The sequence below is a fragment of the Bos taurus genome, chromosome 16 (assembly GCF_002263795.3).
Source record: "Bos taurus isolate L1 Dominette 01449 registration number 42190680 breed Hereford chromosome 16, ARS-UCD2.0, whole genome shotgun sequence".
Classification (NCBI taxonomy): Eukaryota; Metazoa; Chordata; class Mammalia; order Artiodactyla; family Bovidae; genus Bos; species Bos taurus.
Window position 1 is genome coordinate 41621116 of NC_037343.1, and position 27218 is coordinate 41648333.

Here is a 27218-nt window from a genome sequence, read left to right on the forward strand (position 1 = left end):
TTCTGGATGGTATTACTTAACCTTTTCTATTTGGGTTTCATTTTGGTGCATGGTGTGAAGTAGGGACCAAGATTTACTTTTTTCAGGAATAGGCTTTTTTCTTTTTTTTGGCCATACCACACGGCTTGCAGGATCTTAGTTCCCCAACCAGGAATCAAACCCTGGCCAACGGCAATGAAAGCCCTGAGTCCTAACCACCAGACCACCAAGGAATTCTTAGGAATAGGCGTTTTTCACGATGCTCTTCCACATGTTTCCAGGGCTCCTTGAAAGCTAAGCCCCTTCATTAGGCAGTGTTCATGAAAGTTTGGAGGAATGACCATCGTCCTTCCTGGTGAATGAGAGGGGAGCATGAAGCAGGTTTCTGGGAAATGAGGAGCTCCAGGAAGGGAGCGTGGGAGGGAGGTGGGGGAGACAGGGAAGGAGGGAGCTGTGTCCCACCTCTTTATCTTCAACATTTGAGGAGATGGAGGCTGGCAGACAGGAGGTGGCCACTCATGGGATGGATTAAGCAGGGGCTTTCTTGGTTTGGGGGAAGAAAGCAGAAACCACTGACCTGCCGGGAGAGGCCTGGCTGGCCCAAGGGGATTCCCTACTCTTCTCTCCACCTGAGGGAACAATGAAATAATATGTGAACACTCTGCTATGGGCACAGAGCAGCAAGGAGGCAGTGTGGCTGGAAGGCGGACACAGGGAACATCAATTATGTTCTTCTCTTCTTTATTTGCACATCTGAAGTGTTGCCACATAAATTTGAAATAATAAACATAACCTACATTTGCAAACACCAGTCACACGGTACTTGTCTGTCTCATGTTACCCAAAGCCCAGGGCCTTGGGGACATTCTGTGTGCCCACCTGTGCCCAGCCCTCTGCTCCAGCAGAATCTCATTCTTCTCAAGTAAACTGGGGGCACCAGGCACTCTCTAGGGGCCGAAACCTGCCAGGACAGCCCAAGCTTCTCCCTGACCCGTGCGCACTTGGAAGCCTATGGCTGCGGGGAGCTGCGGGCAGTGGGGAGCTGAGGGTTCAGCCCTGCCAAGTCTGCTGAGTGTGAGGGAAATTCTGGGGCCCTGGTCTGGGTTTTCCCCTCCTGGCCTGCCTGCTCCTCTCACGGATAGCTATGGACTCAGGGGGACGTGGCCCTGCTCACTCTCCCCAGGGCCCAGGGGCACAGCGGAGGGGAGCACAAATGCTTATCCTCCATCTCCCGCCACCTCACCCTGGGTCAGTGGAGAGGGCATCCATGGCATTACAAGTCACTCTTCCCCAACTGTGAGCCACACATCACCTCCTTTAGGCCACCCCTAGCACTCTGGGGGGCTTCCCTGGTGAATCAGATGGGAAAGAATCCACCTGCAGTGCAGGAGATCTGGGTTGGGAAGATCCCTTGGAGGAGGGCATGGCAATCCACTCCAGTATTCTTGCCTGGAGAATCCCATGGACAGAGGAGCCTGGCAGGCTACAGTCCATGGGGTCACAAAGAGTTGAACACAACTGGAGCGACTTAGCATTAGCACACACATGTGAATGTTGGCCCTAGTGGTAAAGAACCCGTCTGCCAGTGTAGGAAATGTAAGAGACATGAGTCGGTCCCTGGGTTGGGAAGATCCCCTAGAGGAGGGCATGGCAACCCACTCCAGTTATTCTTGCCTGGGAAATCCCACAGACAGAGGAGCCTGGTGGGTTACGGTCCGTGGGGTCACTAAGAGTCAGACATGACTGAGGGACTAAGCACACACAGCCCTTTGGGGCCATATCACTACCCCACATTACAGATGAGGAAACTTCAGCTCAGAGAAGTGCAGTTACTTGCCCAAAGTCACACAGCAACTAATCACAGAAGATTTTGAGCTTCACTGTGTCCCCACTTCTCTCCCAGTATCTGGTCCTCAGGCTGCCCATTTTGAAAACAAAAAAGGTCCAGGAACTTCCCGGTGGTCCAGTGCTTAAGAATCTGCCTTGTGATGCAGGGGACTCAGGTTTGATCCCTGGTCAGGGAACTAAGATCCCACATGCCTTGGGATAGCTATGGCCAGGCCACAACTAAAGAGAAGCCTATGGGCTGAACTAAGACACAACATAGCCAAAAATTAATTAATTTTTTAAGAGCAGTAAATCTTAAAAATGAAAAAAAAGGTCCAATGTGCTGAGAAGGACATCACATCACATCTGTGGTCTTTCTACCAAAAGTCCATAGTCTGAATCATATCATGAGACAAACCCAGATATCCATTAGACAAACCCAAACTGAGGGACATTCTACAAACCTGCTGGCCTTAACTCTTTAAAATGCCAGTGTATGAAAGATGAGGAAGAACTGTGGAATGTTTCAGAAAAAAAAAGAAGAACATTAAAGAGATAAGAGAACTGAATGCAATGTCTGAATTGGATCCTGAATCAGGCTGGGAAGGGGGACATTGCTGTAAAGAAGATTGAGATAGCTGGTGAAATTTGAATACAGGCTTTTTATCTGATTATGTTCTATCGATGTTGAATTCCCAAAAGCTTGTTTCTGTAACAGTGTCTTTGTTATAGAAGAAACATGCTGAAATATTTAGGAGTGAAGGATCAACATGTCTGCAATTAACTAGCAAACAGTAAAAAATGATGACCATCATCGTCATCATAATACATATATACATAAAGAGAGACAAAACTAAAGCAATTGTACAAAACAGCATGTGTAAATAATAGCGCCTTCAGGGTTCTAAGTGCTCAGGAAGGAACGTGCGTGCATGGGTGCTCAGTTACTCAGTCGAGTCTGGCTCTTCATGACCCCATGGGCTGTAGCCCTCCAGGCTTCTCTGTCCACAGGATTTTTCAGGCAAGAATACTGAAGTGGGTTGCCACAGGGGATCTTCCCAACCCAGGGATCGAACCCAGGTCTTCTGCATCGGCAGGCAGATTCGTTACCACTGAGCCATCTAGGAGGGCCCTCTTTTCAACAAGGAAATCTGTGTAAATACACAGCTTGCCACCAGGGGGTGCTATCTTCTCGCCATCCCCAGGGGTGGTGGGATTTCAGCCAGGATTTCCAGCTGGAGCGATCAGAGTCCCTTCAAGACAGCAGAGGACTTGGGGGCCTCTGTTCCCCATGTGGGGCTTATGCGGGAAGGCACTGATCCCCTTAACCCCATGTAGGGGTGATCCCCACTCCCCTCACCCCTTGCCAGAGACAGGTGGAGTCCAGGCTGCGGCATAGCTCAACCCTGTCCCCTAGCCTTCACCCTAAACGTCCCCAGGCCCCTGTGGCTGGCCTTCTCTGGAAAAGATACTGGGGACTTTTTGTGCCTATGATGTAATGGTTTTACAAGCACCGAGAAAATGGGTCAGTGCAAGGTACACATGCTGTTGCAGAACAAACAACAGCACTGGCAACCCAAAGGCCCTGTGAAACCCTATTACCACAGAAATCCATCTGTGAGAAGTGAAGAGCCTGCCCAGGCTCTGAGTCTAGTCAGCTGATTTGGCAACTCCAGGGCTACCCCAGAAACCCACCTTGTGCTGGAGGGCTGACGGGCGCCAGGACGCCCTCCAGGGCTGGTGCTTCTGTGCAAGAGGCAACCCCATCTTCCCAGGGTGTTCCCAGCCCAGAAACTAGAAAGGGGTGGAATCAAAGCCCTGAGCTTTGCCTTTGCAGAGCTGTCCTTGAGCCCCCCGACCCCCGCCCCGCCAAAGTTGGCCCTGTCTCACACCCTAGTCTCAGTCCTCACCCTCTGGCCCCATTCATTGCCCCCTCTGCCATCTCCTCATTGCCACACTGCCCCCCACCCCAGTCATTTCCCACCACCTGCTCACTTGGGCCCTCCACCCATACCAGCTCCTGGCGTAGAACACAGAACACAGCAGCCTTGTCATCTATGTCAGTCTCTGAATTCTGAGAGGCTGCCAGTTTCGGCTGGCCACAGGCCCAGACCCTGGATGGCCCATCGGCTCCTGCTGCCCCCCGGGGAAGCGGGGAGCGACAGCCAGGCCGTGCTCTGGGAGGGAAGGGGTTGTCAGAAAGGGGAGAGTGGGAGGGGGAAGCCCAAGGCCTGGGAGGGGGGCTTTTGGGTGGGGTTCCCCGGCAGGTTTGAGGCAGGGCAAGATGTCCACAGAGTGATGAGCTGTGTAACCAGAGTCGTGTGGCTCAGGCTTAGTGGCATCAAGATAAAGAGTGGCATGAAACCTTCCCATTTCTAGATCTATTTTCAGGTTGGTTTGGTTTTCCCTACAAAACCTGGTAAATTTCACTTTCAGAAAGCCCCACCTGGTCACAGCTGCAGAAACAAGAGGCAGGCCACACCTGTAGGAGCCGAGAGTCCACAGCTGGGTGGCAGGCGGGAGGGATGGGAGGTGGAGGAGTCAGATAAGATGCAAAATACCCACAGGGCCGGAGCAGGGCAGAGCTGGGAGATGTGCCCCACCCCCACCCCAGAGCTCTCCACCTCTGTTACTCAAAGTGAGGTGCCTGACCCCAGCAGCATGGGCACCACTTGGGAATTTGCTTGAAATGCAGAATCCCAGGCCTCACCTAGACCTACCATCTATCCCATTTTACAGATGGGGAAACTGAGGCACAGAGTGGTTAAGAACCTTGCCTCAAGTCACACAGCTAGGCAGTATTAGAGCCAGAATTTGGCCATCTGGCACAGGCTCTTATCCACCAGGCTCTGCATCCCGAGTCCTGTTTGTTTAACCTCCAGCTCTACCCTCAGTACCCCAGCTCTTCCTCACCTCTTCCCCATCTGGACTTGTGAATGGCAGGCCAGGGTCTCCTTACATCCCCCCCATCCCTCATCCCCCACTCATAGTTCAGAGGCCAGAGCGATGTTTTCCAAACACAGATCTGGTCTTCTCCCTTACACCCTGTTGAAGATGAGTAGAAAGCTTCCAACTGAACTATGGATAAAGCCCAGAGTCCTGACAGGGGCCCAAGGGACACTGCTGGACCAGCCCTGGCCATCTGGCCTGTGTACACTCCTACTCCCTCCGTCTTTCCAGCAGCCTTGTACATGCTGTTCCCCTGGGTCCAGCACACCTCAACTCTTCCTTCAGATTTCACGCATGCATGCCTCTTCCCAGAGGACCCCCTCCCTGATCACCCCCATCCAGGCCAGGTCTCTGCAGGCTAGAACAAGATGTGGGCAAGTCTGTGTCCTTGCTGGAGGCTTTAGGGGAGAATCCATTTCCCTGTGTTAATAGTTAAGACTGAGGGCCCAAGATTTCTCTGGTGGTTCAGTGGTTGAGAATCTGCCTTGCAATGCAGGGGAAGTGGGTTTGATCCCTGGTTGGGAAACTAAGATCCCATACGCCATTGAGCTATTGAGCCCATGTGCCACAACTAGAGAGTCCGTGCACCACAGCTAAAGGTCCTGCATGATGCAACAAAGATCCAGAATGCTAAAACTAAGACCTGACTCAGCCAAAATTAAAAAAATTTGTTTAAAGACCGAGGACTTGTCTCTTTGCACACTTTCAACTAAGGTCGTTCCCAGCCTCTAAAGGCTGCTGGATTCCTTGGTTCATGGCCCCCTTCCTACATCTGCAAAGTGCACAATGCTAGGTCAAGTCCTTCTCCTGTAACATACGCCTCTCCTTCTGTGTCATCTACCTCTAATGCAGCCAGGAAAGTTCCTCTGCGTTTAAGGACGCATGTGAGGACACTGGGCCCACCTGGAAAATCCCCATCTCAAGGTCTGTCCCCTTAATCACATCTCCAAAGTTCTCTTTGCCATCTGTTAGTCTCTCAGTCGTGTCTGACTCTTTGTGACCCCACGGACTGTAGCCTGCCAGGCTCCTCTGTCCATGGAATTCTCCAGGCAAAAATACTGGAGTGGGTTGCCATGCCCTCCTTTAGGGGATCTTCCTGACCCAGGGGTTGAACACAGGTATCTTTTGCTATATAAGGTTCCAGGGATTAGGCTACAGGTGTTCTGACCACAGCCCTGCTCCTAAGTAACCACTAGGCTATTCTGCCAACAGGTTGAGCTTTGTAAGTCTGCTAGTCCTGGGGGCGAAGAGCCAACTCCTCATTGAGAAAGACTCTGATAACAGGAAATATTGAAGGCAAAAGGAGAAGGGGACGACCGAGGATGAGATGGTTAGATAGCATCACCGACTCAATGGACATGAGTTTGAGCAAACTCCAGGAGATCATGAAGGACAGGGGAGCCTGGCGTGCTGCAGTCCATAGGGTCACAAAGAGTCGGACACAACTTAGTGACTGAAAAACAACAATCCTGGGTGCCCTAAACCCTTCCCTCGACCCTGAAGGTTCATGTGAGGTCCAGACCAAGAGACCACGTGAAACTGCAGTCATCCTCCTCCCGGACCTCAAACACACCCACAGTCTGGCCCTGCCCTGGCCCTGGCACTATTCCTCCCAGCTGTCACATCTAAGAACAAGATCCGGTTCCTACCTCTGGTCTCCAGGGAGCTGAGGGGGAGTGTGTATGGCTCCATGCATCCTGGCCCCATAGCTGCACTGGGAGTGTGGTGTTGTGGTCACTGGACAATCAAGGAAGTCCCCATGATGACTTTTTGGAAGAGGAGAACTTCCATTTTTAGTTTTGGGTTTTACTTCTTTTTAAGGATTCTTGGCAGGCGGCCATCCTAAGTGAAAGGCTTCACAGAAGCAGAAGTACCAAGGCTGGAAGGAGCAGAGCTGTGGGGCATCAGTGATTCGATGGGCTGGACAGTGGGAGCAGAAGGACGGGAGGCCCGGAACTCAGGGCCAGATATCTGCACTGAACTCTCCCTTTTCCACACTGCGTTCCAGCAAACACTGTTTCCACGGGATGTCAGCAGGGTACAAGAAAAATCAAAACCAAAATGCAGAGAATCACTGCACTCCATTTGAGATGTTTCTCCAAGCCTTTTATCTCCTGACTTGCTCTCGGATTCTCCAAGGAAAGGTTGGGAACGGGAGTGGGGAGAGATGGGTGCAGAGAGACAAACTGTTTCCCAAACTCAGTTGGCTATAGAACCCTGGCCTCATGGGACGACTATTCTCTGGAAGTGACTTAGGGAAATGTGGCCTTGGGGCAATAGGGAGCCACTGAAGGTTGCAGAGCAGCTAATGCGCAAGGTGATGGACAGGGCAGAGGTGAGTAACATAACCAAGATCTGGCCTGGAGTCCCAATTCTGCAACGTCTTACTCTTCACTTCCTATTGATGCTCCTCCTGCCCAAGTGAAGCCCCAGGCCAGCCAGGTGAGCCTGTTGCTCAGATGAGAGCCTTCCTGAAAGTTCTGGGGCTGCAGCAAGTGTCTGAGATGCACACTCGGCTGTACCTAAGACATGATAAGATCCACCTCAGCCCTGGAATAACAGTCCTCAGAAGCACCAGCCACCAAGTGACACCGGCAGTGCCAAGGAAACTTCGATGGTGTTAATGAGGAAGGATGTGATGGTGGTGAGGGTCAAAGATGGGGTACTTTGGCTTTCTTCCCCTTCTTGGAGGTGCCCTACCCTGGCATCAGCCTACCTGCCTAGAAGAGGCCAGCAGGTTTCCTTGCCCTTCTGCTTCCTACCAGCTTACATGTGGGGGAGGCCAGTGCCAGCCCCCACTGACTGTTGGGATAGAGAGAACCCTTGGTGCCCCTGACCTGACTCAGCAGTAGAGAGAGCACATGTCCTGGGTGGGAAGTGAAGGTTTGGTTTATGGGTTTCATGGAGCTGCAGGATTGGAACCATCTCAGGGGACCATGCCCTCCCCTGAACCACATGGGGTTTGCAGCAGGTAGTGAAACGAGGCCGTGGATGATGCCTTTGGGAGTCCTCAGCCCCCAGGGGTTCAAAGGCCCCCACATGAAACCTGCTGATGGAGCTTTAAGAGCAAGTCCACCCTGAACACCCATGCGGCCATGCCATCTGACCCGGATGTTTGTGAGGACATTGACATCATCCATGGGGCAGAACCTGTTGTCCCAGGCTCTGCGGCCTGGCCACCTCCTCCCTCCCTCCAAAAGCTTTTCCCCATCAATCCAGGTGGAGGTGAGGACGGGCCCCTGTGGGCTCTCGCAGACCTGGACAGTTCTTCACACAGTACTGATGGCATTCCCCCGCCCCATGTCCCACTTCTCACGCTGCCGCCCTGGAGGGCAGGGACTGGAACTGGTTCACCTTCATCCTGCACCCATGATGCCTAGCATACAACAGGCACTTAATAACGGCTTACCTCTCACAAGGCCTCACCACATTCCAGGAGTTGCTCTCAGCACCTCTCCTCTACCATCCCGTATAATCTTCCAACAGTCTTACAAGATAGCTACTATGATCATCCCAATTCTACGGATAGGGAAGTTGAGGCCCAGATGAGTGACTTACCCTGCCCAAGAGCATCATGTGGTAAGTGTCAGAAGCAGAATATAAACTTGGCAGGCTGACCCTTAGCCATGATGCTCTGTGTGTGTGTGTGTGTGTGTGTAGTCACTCAGTCATGTCTGACTCTTTGTGACCCCATGGACTGTAGCCCGCCAGGTTCTTCTGTCCATGGGATTTTCCAGGCAAGAACACTGGAGTGGGTTGCCATTTCCTTTTCCAGGGAATCTTCCTGACCCAGGGATCGAACCTGCGTCTCCTCGGTCTCCTGCATTGCAGGTGGATTCTCTACCCACTGAGCCATCAGGGAAGCTCAAACATGATGCTCTATTGCCTCCCAAAAAAGACTTGACAGATTAGGAGTTTGAGTAAAATAGGTGAAGGGGATTAAAAAGTACAAACTTCCAGTTATAAAATTAATAAGCCATGTGGATGTAATGTACAGCATAGGGACTATATTGTCAATATTTGTCAATAATATTGTAATATTGGTAACAGATGGTTACTAGATATTGTGATGCTTGATTCATTAAGTATATAAATGTCAAATCACTATGTTGTATGAAGTAAAGTGAAAGTCACTCAGTCATGTCCGACTCTTTGTGACCCCATGGACTATGTAGTCCATGGAATTCTCCAGGCCTGAATACTGGAGTGGGTAGCTTTCCCTTCTCCAGAAGATCTTTCCAACCCAGAGATTGAACCAAGGTCTCCCGCATTGCAGACGGATTGTTTACCAGCTGAGCCACAAGCGAAGCCCAAGAATACTGGAATGGGTAGCCTATCCCTTCTCCAATGGATCTTCCTGAGCCAGGAATCGAACCAGGGTCTCTCCTGCATTGCAGGTGGACTCTTTACCAACTGAGTTATCAGGGAAGCCCTCACTATGTTGTATACCTGGAACTAATAAAATATAGTATGCCAACTATACTTCAATTTTTAAAAAGACGACATGAAGGATGCGGTAGGTGAAATAATGATCTTCAAAAATGTCCATGTCCTGCACAAACAACTTAAATGTCCATCGCTTCCACTGCAGGAGATGCCAAGTTTGATCCGTGGTAGGGGAACTAAGATTCCAGATGCCACACAGAGCAGTCAAAAAAATAAAGTGTAACCAAGATGAATGGGCTTCCCTGGTAGCTCAGAAAGTAAAGAATCTGCCTGCCCTACAAGAGACCCGGGTTGAATCCCTGGGTGGGAAAGATCCCCTGGAGGAGGAAATGGCAATCCACTCCAGTATTCTTGCCTGGAGAATCCCATGGACAGAGTAGCCTGGCAGGCTACAGTCCACAGGGGTCACAAAAGAGACTGACTGAGCAGCTAACAAGACAAATGGAAGACCCTACCTTTGGGTTGGGATGAATCAACAGGGTAACATAGCGGCCCCCAAAAGATGTGGGGTCTTAGCCCACATCAGTAGAGAAGCAGGGCAGCTCCACAGAAGGAGGGTTGATGCTCCCAGGTCCCCCTGAGCCCAGGCAACAGCGGGAACTGTGAAGTCATCTCTGGTGCCAGAGCCCCAGATCAGGGGCCTGAGCTCTGCAGAGCTCCTGATTCCAACCCTCAACTCCCATTTGACGCTCGGATGTGGGCAAAACAGAACTCCTGCTTCTCTCCAAAACACTCTTCCCTATCCATGTCCAGTTTTCCCAACTCCATAAACGATACCACCACTCAACCAGGGATGGAGCCTGCAAATCTGGACAGAACTCCCCATTCCCATCTTGCCCTCTGCACTCACCCCCAGTCCATCTGTGGTTCCTATGGATTCTAACTCCAAAGTACATTTTTGTTTGCACATCTCCCCTGGACCACAGCAACAGCCTGGCTCCTGTTCCACCCCCAGCAGCCAGAAGGAACTTTAAAATGTACGCAATGTCATTCCTCCACCCGACAAAACCCTCCAGCCACAGAGGTGTGTGTTATCCTCTACTTCCCCACCACCCTCCCATGCCATCCCCTGCCACACACGTGGCCTCCTTCCTGTTCCTCCAACTTTCCCTCCTCTATGTGACCCCACCTCCTAGGGAGAGACCGTCCTGCTTTCCCCACTGGGGTAGCTGCCCTTCTCACTCTAAGGTTAGAATTCTCTCCACTGCAAGGGGCACCGTCTGGTCACTGTCTGTCAGTCTGGTGGAATGTTAGTTTCAGGAGGCAGAGACCTGCGGAGCTGACCCGGAGGCGCCTGCAGCATCCAGAACACTCACTGGCATACAGTTGTTCAGTCGCTAAGCCGTGTCCGACTCTTTGTGACCCCACGGGCTGCAGCACACTGTGCTTCCCTGTCCTTCACTGTCTCCCGGAGTTTGCTCAGATTCATGTCCGTTGAGTTGGTGATGCTATCTAACCATTCTACCCTCTGCTGCCCCCTTCTCCTTTTGCCTTCAGTCTTTCCCAGCATCAGGGTCTCTTCCAGTGAATCGGCTCTTCGCATCAGGTGACCAAATTATTGGAGCTTCAGCATCAGTCCTTTCAATGAATATTCAGGGTCGATTTCTTTTAGGATTGACTATAAGTATTAGTGGGATGGATGAATTGCTAAAAGCGGGCTTGGGGCCCATACCATGTGAGAAATACACGTTGGAGGCCCTGGGTGGAGTGACTGACCAGGAGACCTCAGAGGCCAGGGTCGCAGTCTTCATCTCACTGGAAGAAATTTCTGAGAAAAGTGGACACATCTTGGTTACATAGCCCCAGCTTCCAGAACCAGGATCGATGGGCAAACACTTTGAAGAGATAGACTTCAGCTTATCCTAGAGAACTTCTCGATGCCAGAGTGACCCGGGGTGGCATAAGGTGCCTGGGGAGGAAGGAAGGGAGCACCCTGTCCCCAGAGGCCTATGAGAAGCTGAGTGATTACTGGGAACAGCCTGGGACAAAAGCCCTGGAGCCAGGCCTGGCACCAAGCAGCTGCTCCTTTAAGATTTTTCTGAATGAGTGAATACTTGGATGGGCCTGAAGGGTTAGGCACTTATTGGGTAGTTGGACTGATTGGCATATTAAAGACCCTCTCCACCAGCAAGGCCACTGAGAATGCCTAGGTTCTCGACCCTAGGCAGCGAAGACTCTAGAACGAAGCTCCTCCCCTCATCCCAACAGCCCCTGGCAGGAAGGGGAAGAGAGAGCGAAGTTGGAGGACCAGCTTTGCCTGGAGCTGCCTTTTTGGATCGTCTGTCCATAGCGTCTGGGGCTCTGGTCCTACTTTGACTTGACCAGTCCTGAAACTGTGGGCAAGACCCTCCCCTGCCTCTGAGCCTCCACATCCTTGTTTGGAAAATGGGGACCGTGGTCCCAGACAAGCCACCAGCAGGGTCAGGGCACCCAGGACCAAAGAAGACCACATGTGGTCCAAGCTGGACTTAACTAACCAACCGTGCCAAGGACCCTCAAGCCTCCCGGGGCTCCCCTAAGACATCCCTTGGCTTCATTTTCCTTCTAATAATGTTCCTGGAGGTGAAGGGAGGGTTGAGGAAGATGTGTATAAGTCTAAGCATGAATCACAACTCAAGAAACGAGACAAGGTCAGATATGAGTGGGAGCAGAAGCAGAAACTTACAGTAAACGCTCTCTTTCTCCCAGCACTGACGGCTCTCGAGCTGAGTAAAGCTCCCCCACCATCTCCTGTCAGCCCAGGCCTCCTTCTGAGGAAGACCAGCTGGCATCTCCTTCCACTTTTTCACATCAGGGGCCCCCTCTCCGGCTCCCCTCCTCCTGGTAGAGAGTGGATTTCTGCCCCCCAGGCAGAACTGGTACAGCCCTTGCCAAGACAAAACCAGAAAGTCTGTCCTGCACCCACCTCCTGCTGGTACACCTGGGTCAGCACCCCCTCTATGGGGTCCGAACTGAACTCTGGAAACCCCAATGGGAGGCGTGAGAACCTGCCTCAGCAGGATGGCTAAGTCAGCGCAGAGGTCCGAAGGAGCTGGAATGGTGAAGTACGGGTCTGGGAGGGAGGCTGGCTGTAGCCTCAGCGCTGGCCTGGAGGAGGATGGGGGAGGCAGAGCTCCTGAAAAGGCCTTGGACCTCCCTGCCCCTGGCCCCCCTCCCCTGACACCTCGATGAAAGGATAGAGAAGTTGGGGAGGCTTTCCGGGTAATGAATTGTACTCTCACCAGAATAATCCTGGATCACATTACAAAATCGCATGTGGGGAGGCCTTAGGGTGAAGCATCAGAGGCTAAATCTTTTTCTCAGAAGGTAACACACAGCAAGAAAGCCTTCTTGCCTCAGAGATCCAACCACAAAATGATGGGGTCTCATAAAACCAGAGGGCAAAGAAAAAAAGGACTTTAATGTTTGAGCCCTGATTCAAGCCCTTTTAAATAATGAACTTTCCAAGTTTTTATTGGGGCAACAGAGGTGGAAGAAGGCTAGAAGGTGGGGGGAGTACTGAGATGGGCAGGCAGCCCTGCCCCCACTGGCACCCCAAATCCTGCCCAGAAATGACCCATGTCTGAGTGCCCGACAGACCAGGGACACTCAGCCTCCTGGGTCGGCGGGAAATGCAAATAAACACAGCAAGGATATGGCCCTCTCCACCAGTCACAGTGACAGAAATAAAAACTCTGATAAGATCAAAAGTCGGTTGGGATGTGGGGAAGTCACTAATCTACTCTCAAACCCTGCTGGTGGGAGACCAAAGTGTCTAGTCACCCTGGGAGGCAATTCTGTGGCATCTTTTCATTTGAATGCATTTTCACCCTGCGCCTCAATACACTCTTCTCAGCTTTTTCTCTGAGTAAGAAGCACGCACGTTCCCCAAAGCATCCACATGGGGCTGTATGTTGCAACAGCAAGCAAACAAAAAAAAACAATGATGGAAACCTTACTATCCATCCATCAGGGACAGACGTTAATAAACTATGGAGCCCCCTACCCTTTTGGTAGAATACTAGATGGCATTTTGAAAGATAAGTGGAGGATCTGTAAGTATTCACGTGGAAAGCTCTCCAAGACATATACTGCAGACATGGTAAAAGCCAAATGAAGAAAGAGCTAAATGTTCCATATGGTATAATATATATGGGAAACCTGATATTTTTTATAAAATAGATATAATGGGGACATGCATTTATAAAGCTCTGGTGGCACTAGTGGTAAAGAACCCACCTGGCAATGCAGGAGACCTAAGAGACTTGAGTTTAATCCCTGGGTCGGGAAGACCCCCTGGAGGAGGACGTGGCAACCCATTCCAGCATTGAGTAGATTCTCTTGCCTAGAGAATCCCATCGACAGAGGAGCCTGGCCACCTACAGTCCATGGAGTCACAAAGAGTTGGACATGACCGAAGTGACTTAGCATGCATACACAGCTCGCAGAGGAAACACCAAAGCCATAATGGTGGCTACATCTTCAAAGGAATCAGGATAAAGAGATGCCCAGTAATTTAGCTTTATCTGTAAGATTTTCCCTTCATGGATCACAGCCTTGTCATGGCAAAGGGGCTTGTGCAACTCAATGAAACTATGAGCCATGCCTTGCAGGGCTACCCAAGATGGACGGGTCATAGTGAAGAGTTTTGACAAAACACAGTCCGCTGCAGGAGAAAATGGCAAACCACTCCAGTATTCTTGCCAAGGGTACCCCATGAACAGTATGCTTTTTTTTTTTTTTGCGTTGAGGATATATATACATTTATCCCTTGTGTAATTAAATACCTATTATTTTTTAATTTAAAGGGTGATTTCACTTTATAGAAAGGGAAGACATGAGTGCCAGCCACAAGTGGCTAGCAACCTCCCCCAGCCCTTCTCACAGTCCTTCCTTCCTTTTAACCTCGCCAAGACCTTAACGCCCCAGACTTTCACCCTCCCCCAGGTTATCAGCAGAGGACTTGGAGGGCTGGGACGGGGTTCTCTAGCCAGGGCCTCTGGCTAGCATAACGTATAATGCTGTCAGCTGCATGCTTCTGCCCTCTGATGTGTGTGTGTGTGTGTGTGGCGGAGGGGAAATGTTTCACATTGCCCTATTGAAGATCTAAGGGGGCAGCTGCTTGTGCACTTTCCCACCTACACGTTCGCTCCTTCAGCCTGATGCCCACTCCACATCCCTCCTCCTGTAGGATTAACGTGGGGGCTCGCCCCTCCCTCAACACACTGTTGTTGCTTCTGCCTCTGCCCTCTGTACCAATATACAGCATGCACTCACCAACACCTACTGTGTTCTATGCAGAAATCCACTAGGACCTCTGTCTCATCTTCAAACCCTGCACTCAGTGCTTAGGCGGCAGACCACGTCTGATTAATCTGAGTTCTCCCCCACCTCGTGCCTCTCTGGGTGCTGGCCACTGGTAAGTGCTCAATTTTCCTAAAGCAGCCCCCAAATTCAGTACTGGGGCTTCCCACAACAGACGGTTGCTCCACTTCTGACCTTTTTCCAGGGATGGACACCCACCACATGCTCCAGAGTGAGAAATCCACGGGAGTTAGTTGGCTGGACAAGTGCAGGAAAAGCTGATCTGGCTGGTCTGACCCCCTCCGCCTGCTTCTCACTCACACCCAACTCTCCCTCCCTTTCTAGACCCATAAAGAGACTGAATACCAACCTCTTCTGGTCAAAGGAGACCCCTACCTGTCCTGCCCAGACCCGCACAGGCCTCACTTGATCTACCCAGGACCCCCACTCACAAACAACCCATCTCCTGCAGGCAGTCTCCTCTGCTCGTTTATATTAAATGAATGAATGAATGAACCATCCTAGCACCCTGGAAGGGTAGGAGAAAACGCCCCCACTAGCCTGTCAGCCAACCAGTCACCTATGAATACTTGCAGATTCCGGACCCCCCGCCGCCCCCCCATTATCACCTGTGGCCCCTCACCCCGCCTGGTCAGGGAATGAGGTGTGGCGCGCCCCTGTTCTCCCCCTTCGTCCCACCAGCCCTACACTGTCCGGACTCAGGGCAGCGATGGCAAGAAAGGGGCTCCGGGTCGCTCATTGGCGCCTCTCCAGGATCCTGTCACCCTCTTACCTGCGGGAAGGCTCGGAGCGCCCCCAGGAGCAACAGACCAAGCACAGCGCGGAGGGCGCGCATCCTGGGGCCGGGGCGGAGGACTGGGCTCGCAGCCTGCGCCCACCAGCTCAGCCTGGGTGGCGCGCTGCGCCCACGTGTGGTGCCAGAGACCAGGAGCCGCGCAAGCGCGGGCGGACCTCGCAGACCCTCGGCGCACCTCGCAGGCCCCAACCGCACGCTGCGAAGTCACTTCAAAAGAGGACGCTCCTTCTCCGAAGTTTCAGCCTTAACCTTTCCCTTCCACCACCACCCGAGGCGCACTAGGTACCCAGTTCCTGTTTCCAGGAACGCAGCTACTTAGCGGTCAAGACAAATGGGAGAACACACGTGCAGAGATGACTCAAGAAAGCCACACTCGCCTTTTGCTGTTTGAATGGCCCGCCCCGGATTTGACAGACCCTGGGCATCCTGCTGCTTCAGGGTAGGGGGTGTTGCCCAGCCCAGCTGGGCTGAGGGGCGGGGAGAGCGGCTCCCGCCCCTGGCTGGGGGGTGGGGGTAGGGACTCAGGAGATTGGGAGGCTCCAGTGGGTCTCAAGCGTCCCAGAGAAGGGCGAAACCGAGTAGGCTCCTGCTCTGGACGCTCTAATCAACCCAGACCTTCTCTCCTGACCTGGGAATTCTTTGGAAAGGAGCCCTGGAAGCTGCACAGAAAGCCACCGTTAACCGTTCACCACCATTCATAAATGTTCGCTGGGAAATGAATCAGTAAAAGGATGGATGGGCGGATGCGTGGGTGGGAGGATGGGTGGATGCCTGGCTGAGTGGGAGGGTGGGTTGTGGGTGTATAGATGGCTATTTAGACGGACTGATGGTTGGAGGGGCTGATGGAGAAAAGAATAGACATTCAGTTATCAAACCGCAGGTGTTTCCCTGCCCCCTGAGAGTTTTCTGCCTAGAGGAGGACCCTAGCACTCTTCCCTAAAAGAAAGACAATGTGCAAACCTCATTCCAATAAGTTCTCATTTGCGGCAGTTGATTTTCCCTTCCAGGGCTTCTGTGTTGCAAGGCACAAGGCCCTGTCTTCCAGAAATACCTCCATCTCCTTGGCCCACCAACAGTCATGTCCCATCAGGACTCTCCCAACAAAGTCCCCACAACCCTCCCTGAACTCCTGGATTCCCCTTCAAAAAGGGGATAGGAATGCCTATACTGTGCCCCTCCCTGGAGACCCACTTCTGGGCTCTCCCCAGATAACTGGGCCCAGTGTCCTGGGATGTTTGAGTTGGGATTGTGTTAAACGATTAAGTAAAAAATTATGAAAGTGACCCCATGACATTCACAGAACCAGGCAAGTGCAGGAGCAACCCAGGACGCCTACTCCCCAGTCCAGAACTCACTATGTAGAAGAGCTGGTGATCCGAATAAATAAATACTTGTTAAACACACATGCACAAATAATAACATCAGAACAGCTGACATTCAGGGAAACACAAATGAACGTTAATTACAAGCTTGAAAATTCCACCTTTCTAGCAATTGGAGCGATGCAAATCAAAGCAAATTTGGATACTTTTTTAGACTTATTAAGTCATCCGGGTTTTCTTTTCTCCTTTATAAAAACAACTTTGGTAAAGTCCAACCCCAAAGTTGTGGTGAAACCAGAATACACATTCATATTCTGCTAGTACATGCTACAACCTCTTTCAGAAAGCAATATGACAATGCTTTAACAAAAGCCACCCTCCCCCCAAAAAGTTTACAACTTCTGGCTCAGTAATTTAATTCTAGTAAAGAAAGACTAAGAAAATAGTTGAACTATAAAAATAAAAAAACTATAAAGACGGTCACTTTTCTTAAACCATTATTTGTAAATCTTGGAAATACCCTAGTAATCACAACAGGGAATGGTTAAGGAAACTGTGGTCTACACATTTAATGGAATACTACACACCCATCAAAAAAACTGTAAGCCTGAGCAAAAAGACTAGTCCATCAAAAATGATAATTATAGTGACGCTGTGGAAGCATGTCTTTCCCTCCTGTCCTTCCCCTCCTTGGAGAGAAAGGGACCCTTAATCAAGTCTCCTCCTCAGAGTGGAAGGGGTGCTTCTCAAATTGCGTCATTTACTTATTGTAATAATAATAGCTGTCTTTGAGCACTACTTTTTGCTAAGAGTTTTCAGACTGTTCCTTGAATCCTCAGGGAAACTTCATGGAGATTCAGTGTTTGTGCCCATTCTGCGGGTGAGAAACTGAGACAAGAGCAGTGAATCCATGAAGCCAGGGCTCCCTGGAGCCAACAGTGCTCACGGCCCTGCCCCAACTGACTTGGTCCTAAGGTTTGGGACACACCTCCGTGCAACTCATGTCTGTCTTCAGAACCTGCTCCAGCGCCACCACCCTCTCTTTGTAGCTTTCCTGGCACTGATCCCTCCCCTCCCCCAGCCATCTTCCCAGTCACAAAGGCGGTTTCTGTCGTTTTTTTGGTATCTCAATTCTAGAACTGATCTCACTGTGTCATGACTGTAATGACTGATTCGAGTATCCATCTGACCCAGGACACTGGGGGCTCCCAGAGCACCAGGATGTCCTGGGAAACCTAATACAGAGCCAAGCCCAGGGCTGCCAGCCAATGACCAGCCAGCCCAGGGAACAGCACAATCTGTGGCCAGGTAACAGGCTGGGTCCCAGGAGGGGGTGGAGTGGGGGGTCAGGGGAGAAATTGCAGCCCCCTAGGAAAATGGCAACTTGGGGGACTCTGGTGAGCAGGCATTGGCCAGACCTGAGTCCCTGTCCTCTGTAGGTTTTAGACGGTTCGCGAACCCATGAACGCGTGTGAAAGTGCTTTGAAGAGCAGGAGGGGAAGTCCCGAGGGCCCAGGCGAGGCATAACAGCGGGTCCTGTTGTGGGATCTCGGGGAGGGCTGGGGGGCGGCCCCACCAGATCGAGCTGTGGAAGCCAGGCCCCTAGGCCTGCAGGAGGCAGGAAGGTGCACAGCGCTGCCAGGACCATCTCATCTCAGAGGAAGGGGGCGGGAGGCAGGTGCAGCAGGAAGCTCTCTGCAAGGGACCGGGAACCTGTGTCACCAAAGGGATGCTGAGCAAGACACAAGGTTCCGACTCGGTTCAGGAAAGTCAGGGACTTCCCCAACAGCTGGGAACCCCAGCCCCAAATGGCCCCAAAATACCCTCAGCAGATGAAGGGATTCTTTCTGTCGCAGGCAGCAGCAGGCAGGTAGAAGGCTGAAAGCTGGGGCCAAGGGAGGGGTAGAAAGTCTGGGCCTTTCTTTGACTGGCACAGGTACTTCTCTGAGTCCCTTTCTTGAGAGCAGTGGTGAAGGTGGGGCTTCACTTGGGGGCTTCTCTGGCGGGACCTTCATGTCAAGCTGCCTTGCTTGAACTCAAGCCCCCAGAGCTCTGTCCTCCTAAAGGCTCAGAACTAGCTAGACCCTGGGGGCTCAGCTCCAGCCCCTTAGAGGGTGGTAAGAAGTGGTGGAGTTCAGGCCTCAGTGTTGGGAGAAAATAGTAGGGGCTCCCAGCTGGCTAGGGGAACCCCAGCAACCCATACCACAGGCAGGATACCCAGGCCCTTGGCCAGACATTTAAGCCTGGCAGCAAGGTTTTATTCAAGTCAATATTGCTATCTCCACTTCACAGATGAACAAACACAGAGTCGTTCAGTAACTTGCCTGAGATCACACAGCTTGAGATTGGCAGGGCTGAAAGTTGGCTCCAGTCCTCTAACTTTCAAGGCTCCGCTGCCCTCTGTTCTCTCTCTAGGCCCCTGTTTCTCCAGCAGAAAGAGCACTGGTAACGGGAGTCCTAACCTGCCCATGTGACTGTGGGCATGCTGTTCTTTTCTCTATAGTTATCTATCTCAGTGTACCACAGACCTTAGGAGCTGAAAATAACAAACGTTGCATCCCACTATTTCTGGGGGGCAGCAATTTGGGAAAGACCGGACAGGGTGACTTTCTAACATCAAATGTCAGCTGGGACTGTAGTCATCTGAAAAGCTTGACTGAGGCTTCCAAGATGAGCCACTCACATGGCTGTGGGCAGGAGCCTCAGCCGCACAGGGCTGCTTGGGTGTCTTCCCAACATGGTGGCCAGCCTCCTCCAGAGCAAGTGGTTCCAAGGGAGCAAGATGGAAGCCACATTGTCTTTTATGATGGAGCCTCAGAAATCACACTTCACCATCCCCATGGCGTTTTGCTGACTGCAAGCCTGGCTCTCCTCAAGGTGTGCAGGGTCTGCACAGGGGCGGGAGGACCTGTAGGCAGGCGGGGATCATCTGGGCAAGTTTCCTTCTCTGCCAGATGTGGATTTGAGTGCTACCAGGCAACCTTCTAAGGGTTGCAAGGAGCCCTGAAAAAAAAAATGGACATTGAAAGCGCTTTGAATTAGAGGGGAGAAATGTAAGGTTTCACTGTCCTTTCACTACACCCACCAGGTACCTAGGGCCCTGCTGAGGCCCCAGACCTCTCCATTCTGGATCACAGCTGAAAGGCCCATGGCCTGGGGTTCCCCTTCCCTAGGGGTGAGTTAATTGTGGCATTCACCATTCCAGCCAAGAGGTGACTCAGGCAGAGGCCCACAGCAAGGACCTTAGGGGTCAGAGGTCTTTCCCACCTCTCAGGTGATGCCAAGTGGCTGCCTCAGAACAGGCCAGCCAGCTAGTCACACAGGCACCGTGGGGATACTTCCCTAGGCCCCTGCGACCCAGGGATGGCCTCAGTTATGGCTCCAGTTTGATAGGTATCAGCTCTGCTGTGAGAAGACTACATGGAGAGTCAAGAGCCCAGGCCTGACTCCAGCCTCAAGACTTCTCCTCACTGGGCTTCTGCACTGTGATCTGTGAAGTGAGGGGCTGGGATATGATGACCGGTTTTAAAGGCCCCTTGTTCTAAGGCTTCAGGGAGAGTGAGAGAAATAGGAGGTCTGGATCCCCCTCTGGGCCTGAGGGCTCCTGGAGGATGTTTCCAGCTCTGTTCTTCTAGGCTGGCCTCAAGCCTTGGAACCAGACAGCCCGGCCAAATTCCACCTCTGCCACTTACTAACTGTGTATATTTGGCCAAGTTTTTCATCCTCTCTGAACCTCAGATTCTTCATCAGTAATATGAGAATGACAATGTCTACTGTAAAGTGCTGTTTCAGCTGTTTAGTCACTAAGTTGTGTCTGACTCTTCTGTGACCCCATGCATTGTAGCCCACCAGTCTCCTCTGTCCATGGAATTTTCCAGGCAAGAATACTGGAGTGGGTTGCCATTTCCTCCTCCAGGGGATCTTTGTGATGTAGGGATCGAACCCATATCTCCTGCATTGGTAGCTGGATTCTCTACCACTGAGCCACCAGGGAAGCCCAGAAGTGCTGAAGTGAGGATTAAACAGGTTAAGGCGAATGGCACCAAGAGGAATCTCTGCTCTCCCAGCCCAGGAGGGGCATCTGTCCTCAGTGACAGTCTAGCCTGTAGGCTCAGGCACCTCTCATTCATCCGCAGCCTCGTGGCCATTACTTCTCAGGAACTCCTGGGACTGGTAGATGGGGAGGACTTCCTGTTTTGTACCATCATTTCCTTCTAACTTCCAAAGAGATGGAGAAGGAAGCTAAGACCAGAGAGGGAAAGAGATTTGGCCAACAGCCACAGCATGTCGGGGATGACCTGGGCGGAGACTGTCCATCACAGAGTCCCTGTCTTCCCCAGACCTTCCTGCTCAGGGAGGCCGTTGTGAATGGGGGTGAGTCATTTAGACTCAGGAAACCAAACCCAGTCCAATATTAATCACGGAATCAGAGACATCGGGTACAAGAAGGAAACAGACGCAACGGATGGTAGTGGCGACTCAGGGGAAGGTGCAGGTGAAGAGTGTGTACTCATGAGCGCATACCCACATGGAGGTCCCCAGACCCGTGTGCCCCGACCAGAAGGCCCAAGGAGGAGAGGACCACACCTCACAGGGCCATCTTATCCCAATAAGCCATACTCCCTTCAGAAGCACCATCCCCACCGTACAGGAGGAAACATTGAGGCCAGGGTCTGTTGGCTCCTTGGGAGGAAAAGAATCTCCTGGGGCAGGGATTTTTGTCATAAAATTCAGTGCCTGTCATCAGCACACAAGGCAGACTGAATGAATCAAAGGTGATTACCAGATACTCAGCACGGCAGCCCTGCAAAATGACAATTTAAAAAAAAAATTCCATGGGAAAAAAGATGCTCAGAGAAGTTGTTTACTCAAGTCAGTCAGTTAGTAAGTTCTAGAGCCATGATTCAAACCCCAGTCCGTGAGTCCCCTCTCTAGGGTGGTGGTTTTCCTTGCTGTAACTTGTACTTCTACATCTTGTTGTCCTGGAGGCCAATGGTCAGCTTGCTCCCCTTCATCACCCTGGATCTGCTCTTGGCTTCCAGGGATGTATATTGTAAAGGAATTTGCTCCACAGGAATTGGCCTTCGGTTTCCTGTCACCCGTCTCCTTCCCCACAGGGGCCAGGTCTCTGGCAGTCAGGCTGAGGAAGACTCTCCAGGGCCTGGACTTGAGGGGGCCAAAGGCACCCCATCCTCCAACTGGGACTTACAACACAGAAGGTTCCAGAAGCCAGCTTCACTTTCCTGAAGGCTGAGAACTTAGAGACCCGAGGAGGGACTGACCAAGGCTCTATCCACTGCTTGCCCCTCAGCCTGAAATTCTACCATTACTCACTCCTTTGGGCTAAGGTATGCTAAAGCTGAAACTCCAGTACTTTGGCCACCTCAAGTGAAGAGTTGACTCATTGGAAAAGACTCTGATGCTGGGAGGGATTGGGGGCAGGAGGAGAAGGGGACGACAGAGGATGAGATGGCTGGATGGCATCACCGACTCAATGGACGTGAGTTTGAGTGAACTCTGGGAGTTGGTGATGGACAAGGAGGCCTGGCGTGCTGCAATTCGTGGGGTCGCAAAGAGTCGGACACGACTGAGCGACTGATCTGATCTGATCTGATCGAAGTCCCTAGTAAAAATGTAAATCATTCTTGGGGAAGCCACTCGGTAAGTCATTAACGGTGTCACCACCCAACATGGGCTGGTTGCTCAGAAGATCCTGGGAGGAGAACAGGGCCAGAGGGTCTGATGGCCAAGTATAATGTGCTGCTCACTCAGCAGTCTGAGGAAGCTCTGATTCAGACTCCAGCTTAGCATGGCCAAAAAGGGACCCCAAAAGGGCTCCTGCCCCCTTGATCTTATCCTCTGTCACATTCCCTACTGGCCTCCCTTCTGTTCCTGGGGCCACCAGGCTTATCCGTGCCATAGGACCTTTATACTTGCCAGTTCCTCTGCCTGAATCCCTCTTCCCCTAGCTCTTTGACCTGTCAAGGAAACTTTCAGGGTGATGGATATGTTCCTATCTTGGTTGTAGTGATAGATGAATACAGATGCCAAAATTTATCAAGGCTTCCCCAGTGGCTCAGTGGTAAAGAATCCACCTGCAATTCAGGAGATGCGGGTTCAGTCCCTGGATCAGGAAGATCCTCTGCAGAAGGAAATGGGAATCCACTGCAGTATTCTTGCCTGGGAAATCCTATGGACAGAGGAGCCTGGCAGGACCACAGTTCATGGGGTCACAAAGCACTGGACGTGACTGGGCGACTAAACACCACCACCACCTTAAACAGGTAAAGTTTATCATGTGTCAGTTACACTTTAATAAAGCTGTCAATAATTTTTTTATGCTGCCCCTTCTCACCCTTCAGGTCTTGGCTGAGACAAAGACTCTACAAAGAAGACTTCCCTGACCACACAAGCTGATACTGCCGCTCTGTGTCCCCTCACTCTGTTTATTCCCTTCCAGGGACGGATCATACCACCATCTGAAACGGCGTATTTGCCAGTGGCCTGACTTTCCGCCTAGGATGAGTGCTCATAGGCTCAGAGACTATCTGATGTGAAAGAAGGACTTGGTTTAATGAGTATTTTCTGGAGGACTCAATGGCCAAGGCCCGGGGCCCTGGGAAGATGGCGGGCATCTGCTCTGCCTCCCCGGGCTCCTGCAGCATGGAAGCTGAGAAAGACAGACTCTGCTCTGAAAGTGAAACCCGGAACAGAGCCTCTGCTCTTGAGTCCGCATCATCATCCATGCAGTCACTGCAGGCGGGCGGTGGGCCACACTCCCTGAAAGGAGGGACCCTGTTCCCAGCAGGAGCGGCCCATGGGTGTGCAGAGTTCATTCAGAAAACCCTCTGGGGTTTTCCTCATCAGTCCGTCCACGCCACTGGGGGAGGGTTGGCCCCCCCAGGCCCTTCCCTCTCTCCAAATAGGAGCTATGAGGCCTTAAGGCCTGGTGGGGCCTGGGGCTCACCAGCTACGAAATCCCAGAGATCTGGGGAAACTAAGGCCTGGCCCTGACTCAGGCCTGTTAGGTCTGGAACTCATGGGGTTCCTGCTGGAGACTGGGACGTGTTCTGTGTTACGGAAAACCAACAGTTGTCATCCATACCCCCAGCTACTCATCATGAACTAGTTTCTAGTTTGCATAAGAAGCTGGTCCAAGGTGTGAGAAACAGGCGATCTGGAGAGTAAGAGTCCCTCCCCTAACTGATTTACACTGACCTTGAGGCCAAAATCATGCAGCAAGTCAGTGCAGGGACAGCCCCTAGACCCAGCCTTCTAATCTCCCACCTTCACCATCACCTGCCTTGTCGTGTTTCTTTGCTGCTTTGTGTCATCTGCCTTCTCCAGGCCTGCCATCTGGGAGCAATGTCTTGACCCCAGCGTTTCAACCCTGGCAAAGGAGGCAGGCAGGGAGTCTGATGCCTGCAGAAATTGCTGGAGTATCAGGGGTTGGGGGACTGTCGGCCTGTTAGAATGCTGCAGCCACTAATGCACACCCGACACACCCGTGCTGGCACACCCACCATCACAGACATCTTAGAAGCTGAGCCATCTGCTGTCCGGAAGTGGTCCTGGTGTCTGTCCAAATTGGTGCTGGGGAAATAAGCCCTATGCCAAGGATAAGAAGGGGGAATGTTGCCTGCCCCATGCCCACTGCCCAGGGGCCTGTGTGTTGGTGAGCTGACACTGCATTTCAAATGCCCACTGCTTGGCTGTGGTAGCCGAAAGGAGGCAGCCTGTCCTGTGTTCCTTGAGGCCTAAAGTCCAGCCACTTGCCAGCACCCACCCTCGTGCTTAGAAGCAGTGAGAGCAGCTACTGCCCTTACCAGGAGGGACCCTGCTAGATGGTCGGAGGACTTTCCTGAGCCATGGCCTTCTAGCTCTGTAGGAGCCACTGAACTGAGCCATGTGAAGAAACTGTCAGCACCTACAGGTACCAATGGCCATCACTGTGTTCCCAGTATCCTGAGGCCCCTTCCACGCTGTGCTCTAGGGGTCAGAGCTTGGCCATCCAGGCCTGTGGGGCATGTCAAGGAGAGCTGGATGCCCACCGAGACCTGGAACTGCCCCAGGCCCACCTCCCATGGGACCGACCAGCACCGCAGACCTAACGCCTGCAGGAACAGAAATGTTTGGATGAAAGCAACACATTTCTGCTTGTTTGAGGGAGTGAGTGATGGGAACTGTCATTCATTCATTCAACAAACGCTACAGGCGCGTGGGTAGTATACCTCTAGGCTAGGTGCTGGGGATACAGCAGCGAACACAGTCAAAACGTCCTGCCTTTGAAGAGTTTCCATTCTAGTGAGGGGAAGGCAGACAACGCATAAAATAAATCAGTAAAGCACATGGGATTTTTGAAGGGGAGACGTGCTATAGAGAAAAGTAAGGGGAAAGGACGAAAAGCGAGTATGCTGGGGTGGAGAAGTACACATTTAAATCAAGTGATCAAGAAAGGCCTCACAGAGAAATTGACTTTTGAGCAAAGGCATGAAGAAAGATTGAGAGGGAGGGAGCCAGGCAGATGGGGTGGGGGTAGGGGGTGGTTGGCACAGAGAAGCCAGTGCAAAGGCCCTGAGGTAAGGGTGAGATAGCCCCAGCGGCTGGTGGGGTGTGGTCAGAGGCACAATACAAGGTTTGCAGGGCCTGTGGTCACTGTAAGGACTTTGGTTTGCACCCTTACTCAGACGGGGGCTACTCAGGAACTTTGACCAGGGGAGAAGTATGACTTTGACTTGGGTTCTTCTGGGGTCTCTCTCTGACTGCCATTGTTGGAAATAGGGTCAGGGGGTGGGTGGAGGAATGGAAGCAGGAAGACCATGGAAGAGGCCAACCACAGCCTTCAGGGGAGAGGTGGTAGAGGCTTAGACCAGGAGAGAGCAGTGGGAGAGCTGAAAGGGGGCCAGTTTCGGAAGGGAGAATGGACAGGATTTGCTGACGGAGGCACTGAAGACAACGCATGGGAATCTGGGAAACCTGAAGGATGGAATTGTCTTTCGCTAAGATGGGAGAATGGGAAAATTAGTCACCCACCGGTAACTTAGGAGGGAAGGCGAGTGCTGCAGGAGCACATGGCAAGGGCCACGTAACCAGACTGTGATGTGGTGGGCATGGTGGTCAGAGAGGGCTTCCTGGGGGAAGTGACATTTAAGCTATGACCTGAAGGAAGAACGAATAGGCTGGGGTGGACCGGCAGAGAGTGGTGCTGCTGGGAAGGCCTTGATGAGGGCAGTTAGGGGGAACTTTCAGCAGCCCCAAGGGGCCCGAGTGTTGCCAAGGGTGAGGAGAGCGAGCTCCAGACGAGGCCAGAGGTGGGCAGGACTGGCCAGGCTGCTTACTCAGCACCCAGAAGAAAGGAGGCTTGGCCTTCGAGCAGCCCAATCAGACCGAGAAATGGAAATGGGTAATAAATAGCCACAGATGAGTCATCTCAAGCCCCAATTCTAAACCCGCTTTGCAGCTCTCCCCAGCCTGCATCCTTCCCGGGAGGGGCCCCTGATTTCAGAATGACCAGGTCAGGCAGAGCTGAGCCCCTAGGGCCCCCTTTGCCGGGAGCTCACCCCTGCAAAACCCCAGGCGGTGAGGCAGCTCTTCTTGCAAGAACTGGGCCCCTATCACCATCCTTGGGACTCAGATCAAAATGGAGAGCACACAGAAAACCCTTCTCAGACCACCAGTGGTTCACATTAAAAAAAAAAAGGATAGAAAGAAAATCCTTGTACAAATAAAATACAATTGGAAGTACTCAGATGTTTGTTTGTTTGTTTTGTTTTTAAGTATTTCGAAAAGTCAGACAAGGCCCGAGTTCCCATCCCACCTCTGTTACAGCCACAGCTGGGCGGCCTGGAACAAGTTGGTTAACCTCCTGAGGCCTCTGTTTCACCCACTTCATAGGGTTGTGCAAAGATTAAAGGAGACGATAAATCTTAGCACAGAGCTGGGCACACAGGAAGCTCTTGAATACTCATTGCCCAACTACTACAAAGACAGGGATCTCTTCTAAATATGTGGCCACCTAGTCAGGCCCCAACCACATGAACTGATGGGGCCATTGTTCTCTCCAAAGGCCCCCCAGTCCCCTGGGCCTCAACACCGGAGCACTGGCCCTGGCATCTCAGGACCTCGGCTAGAAGACACCATCTCTGTGCAAATGTCCTTAAGAAGATTGTCCAGGTCAGAAGCTGACATGAAACGTGCAGAAACGCCAGAGAGAACTGTTAATATCTCCCAACAATAATACTGACTACCATCTACTGAGCAATCACTATGTGTATGTCAGAGCTCACCAGACTGGCCCTTGGATTCGCTCCCTATTGCTGCTAACAAAATGGCACAGACTGGGTGACTTAAACAACAGGAATTTGTTCCTCACAGTTCTGGAAGACCTAGATCAAAGTGACGGCAACTTTGGCTGCTCCTGAGGCCTCTCTCCTTGGCTTGCAGTCAGCCACCTTATCACCATGTCCTCATATGACCTTTTCTGTATGTGTGCACGTCCCTGGAGTCCATTCCTGGTTTTTTGCCATGCAATAAGGCTGAGTGGCATCACTGACTCAATGGACATGAGTTTGAGCAAACTCTGGGGGATGGTGAAG

The 27218-nt window shown here is 51.9% G+C and overlaps 1 protein-coding gene across 1 annotated transcript in view; it reads right to left on the minus strand.

The window, feature by feature from the left end:
- TNFRSF8 (TNF receptor superfamily member 8) overlaps positions 1-17004 on the minus strand; it is an 86140-nt gene extending 69136 nt beyond the window's left edge. The window contains exon 1 of the mRNA XM_002694054.6: positions 15278-17004. Within this exon, the coding sequence (XP_002694100.2) occupies positions 15278-15340 (63 nt within the window). The 5' untranslated portion in view covers positions 15341-17004. The remainder of the gene's footprint in view (positions 1-15277) is intronic.
- Positions 17005-27218: the final 10214 nt, after the last annotated feature.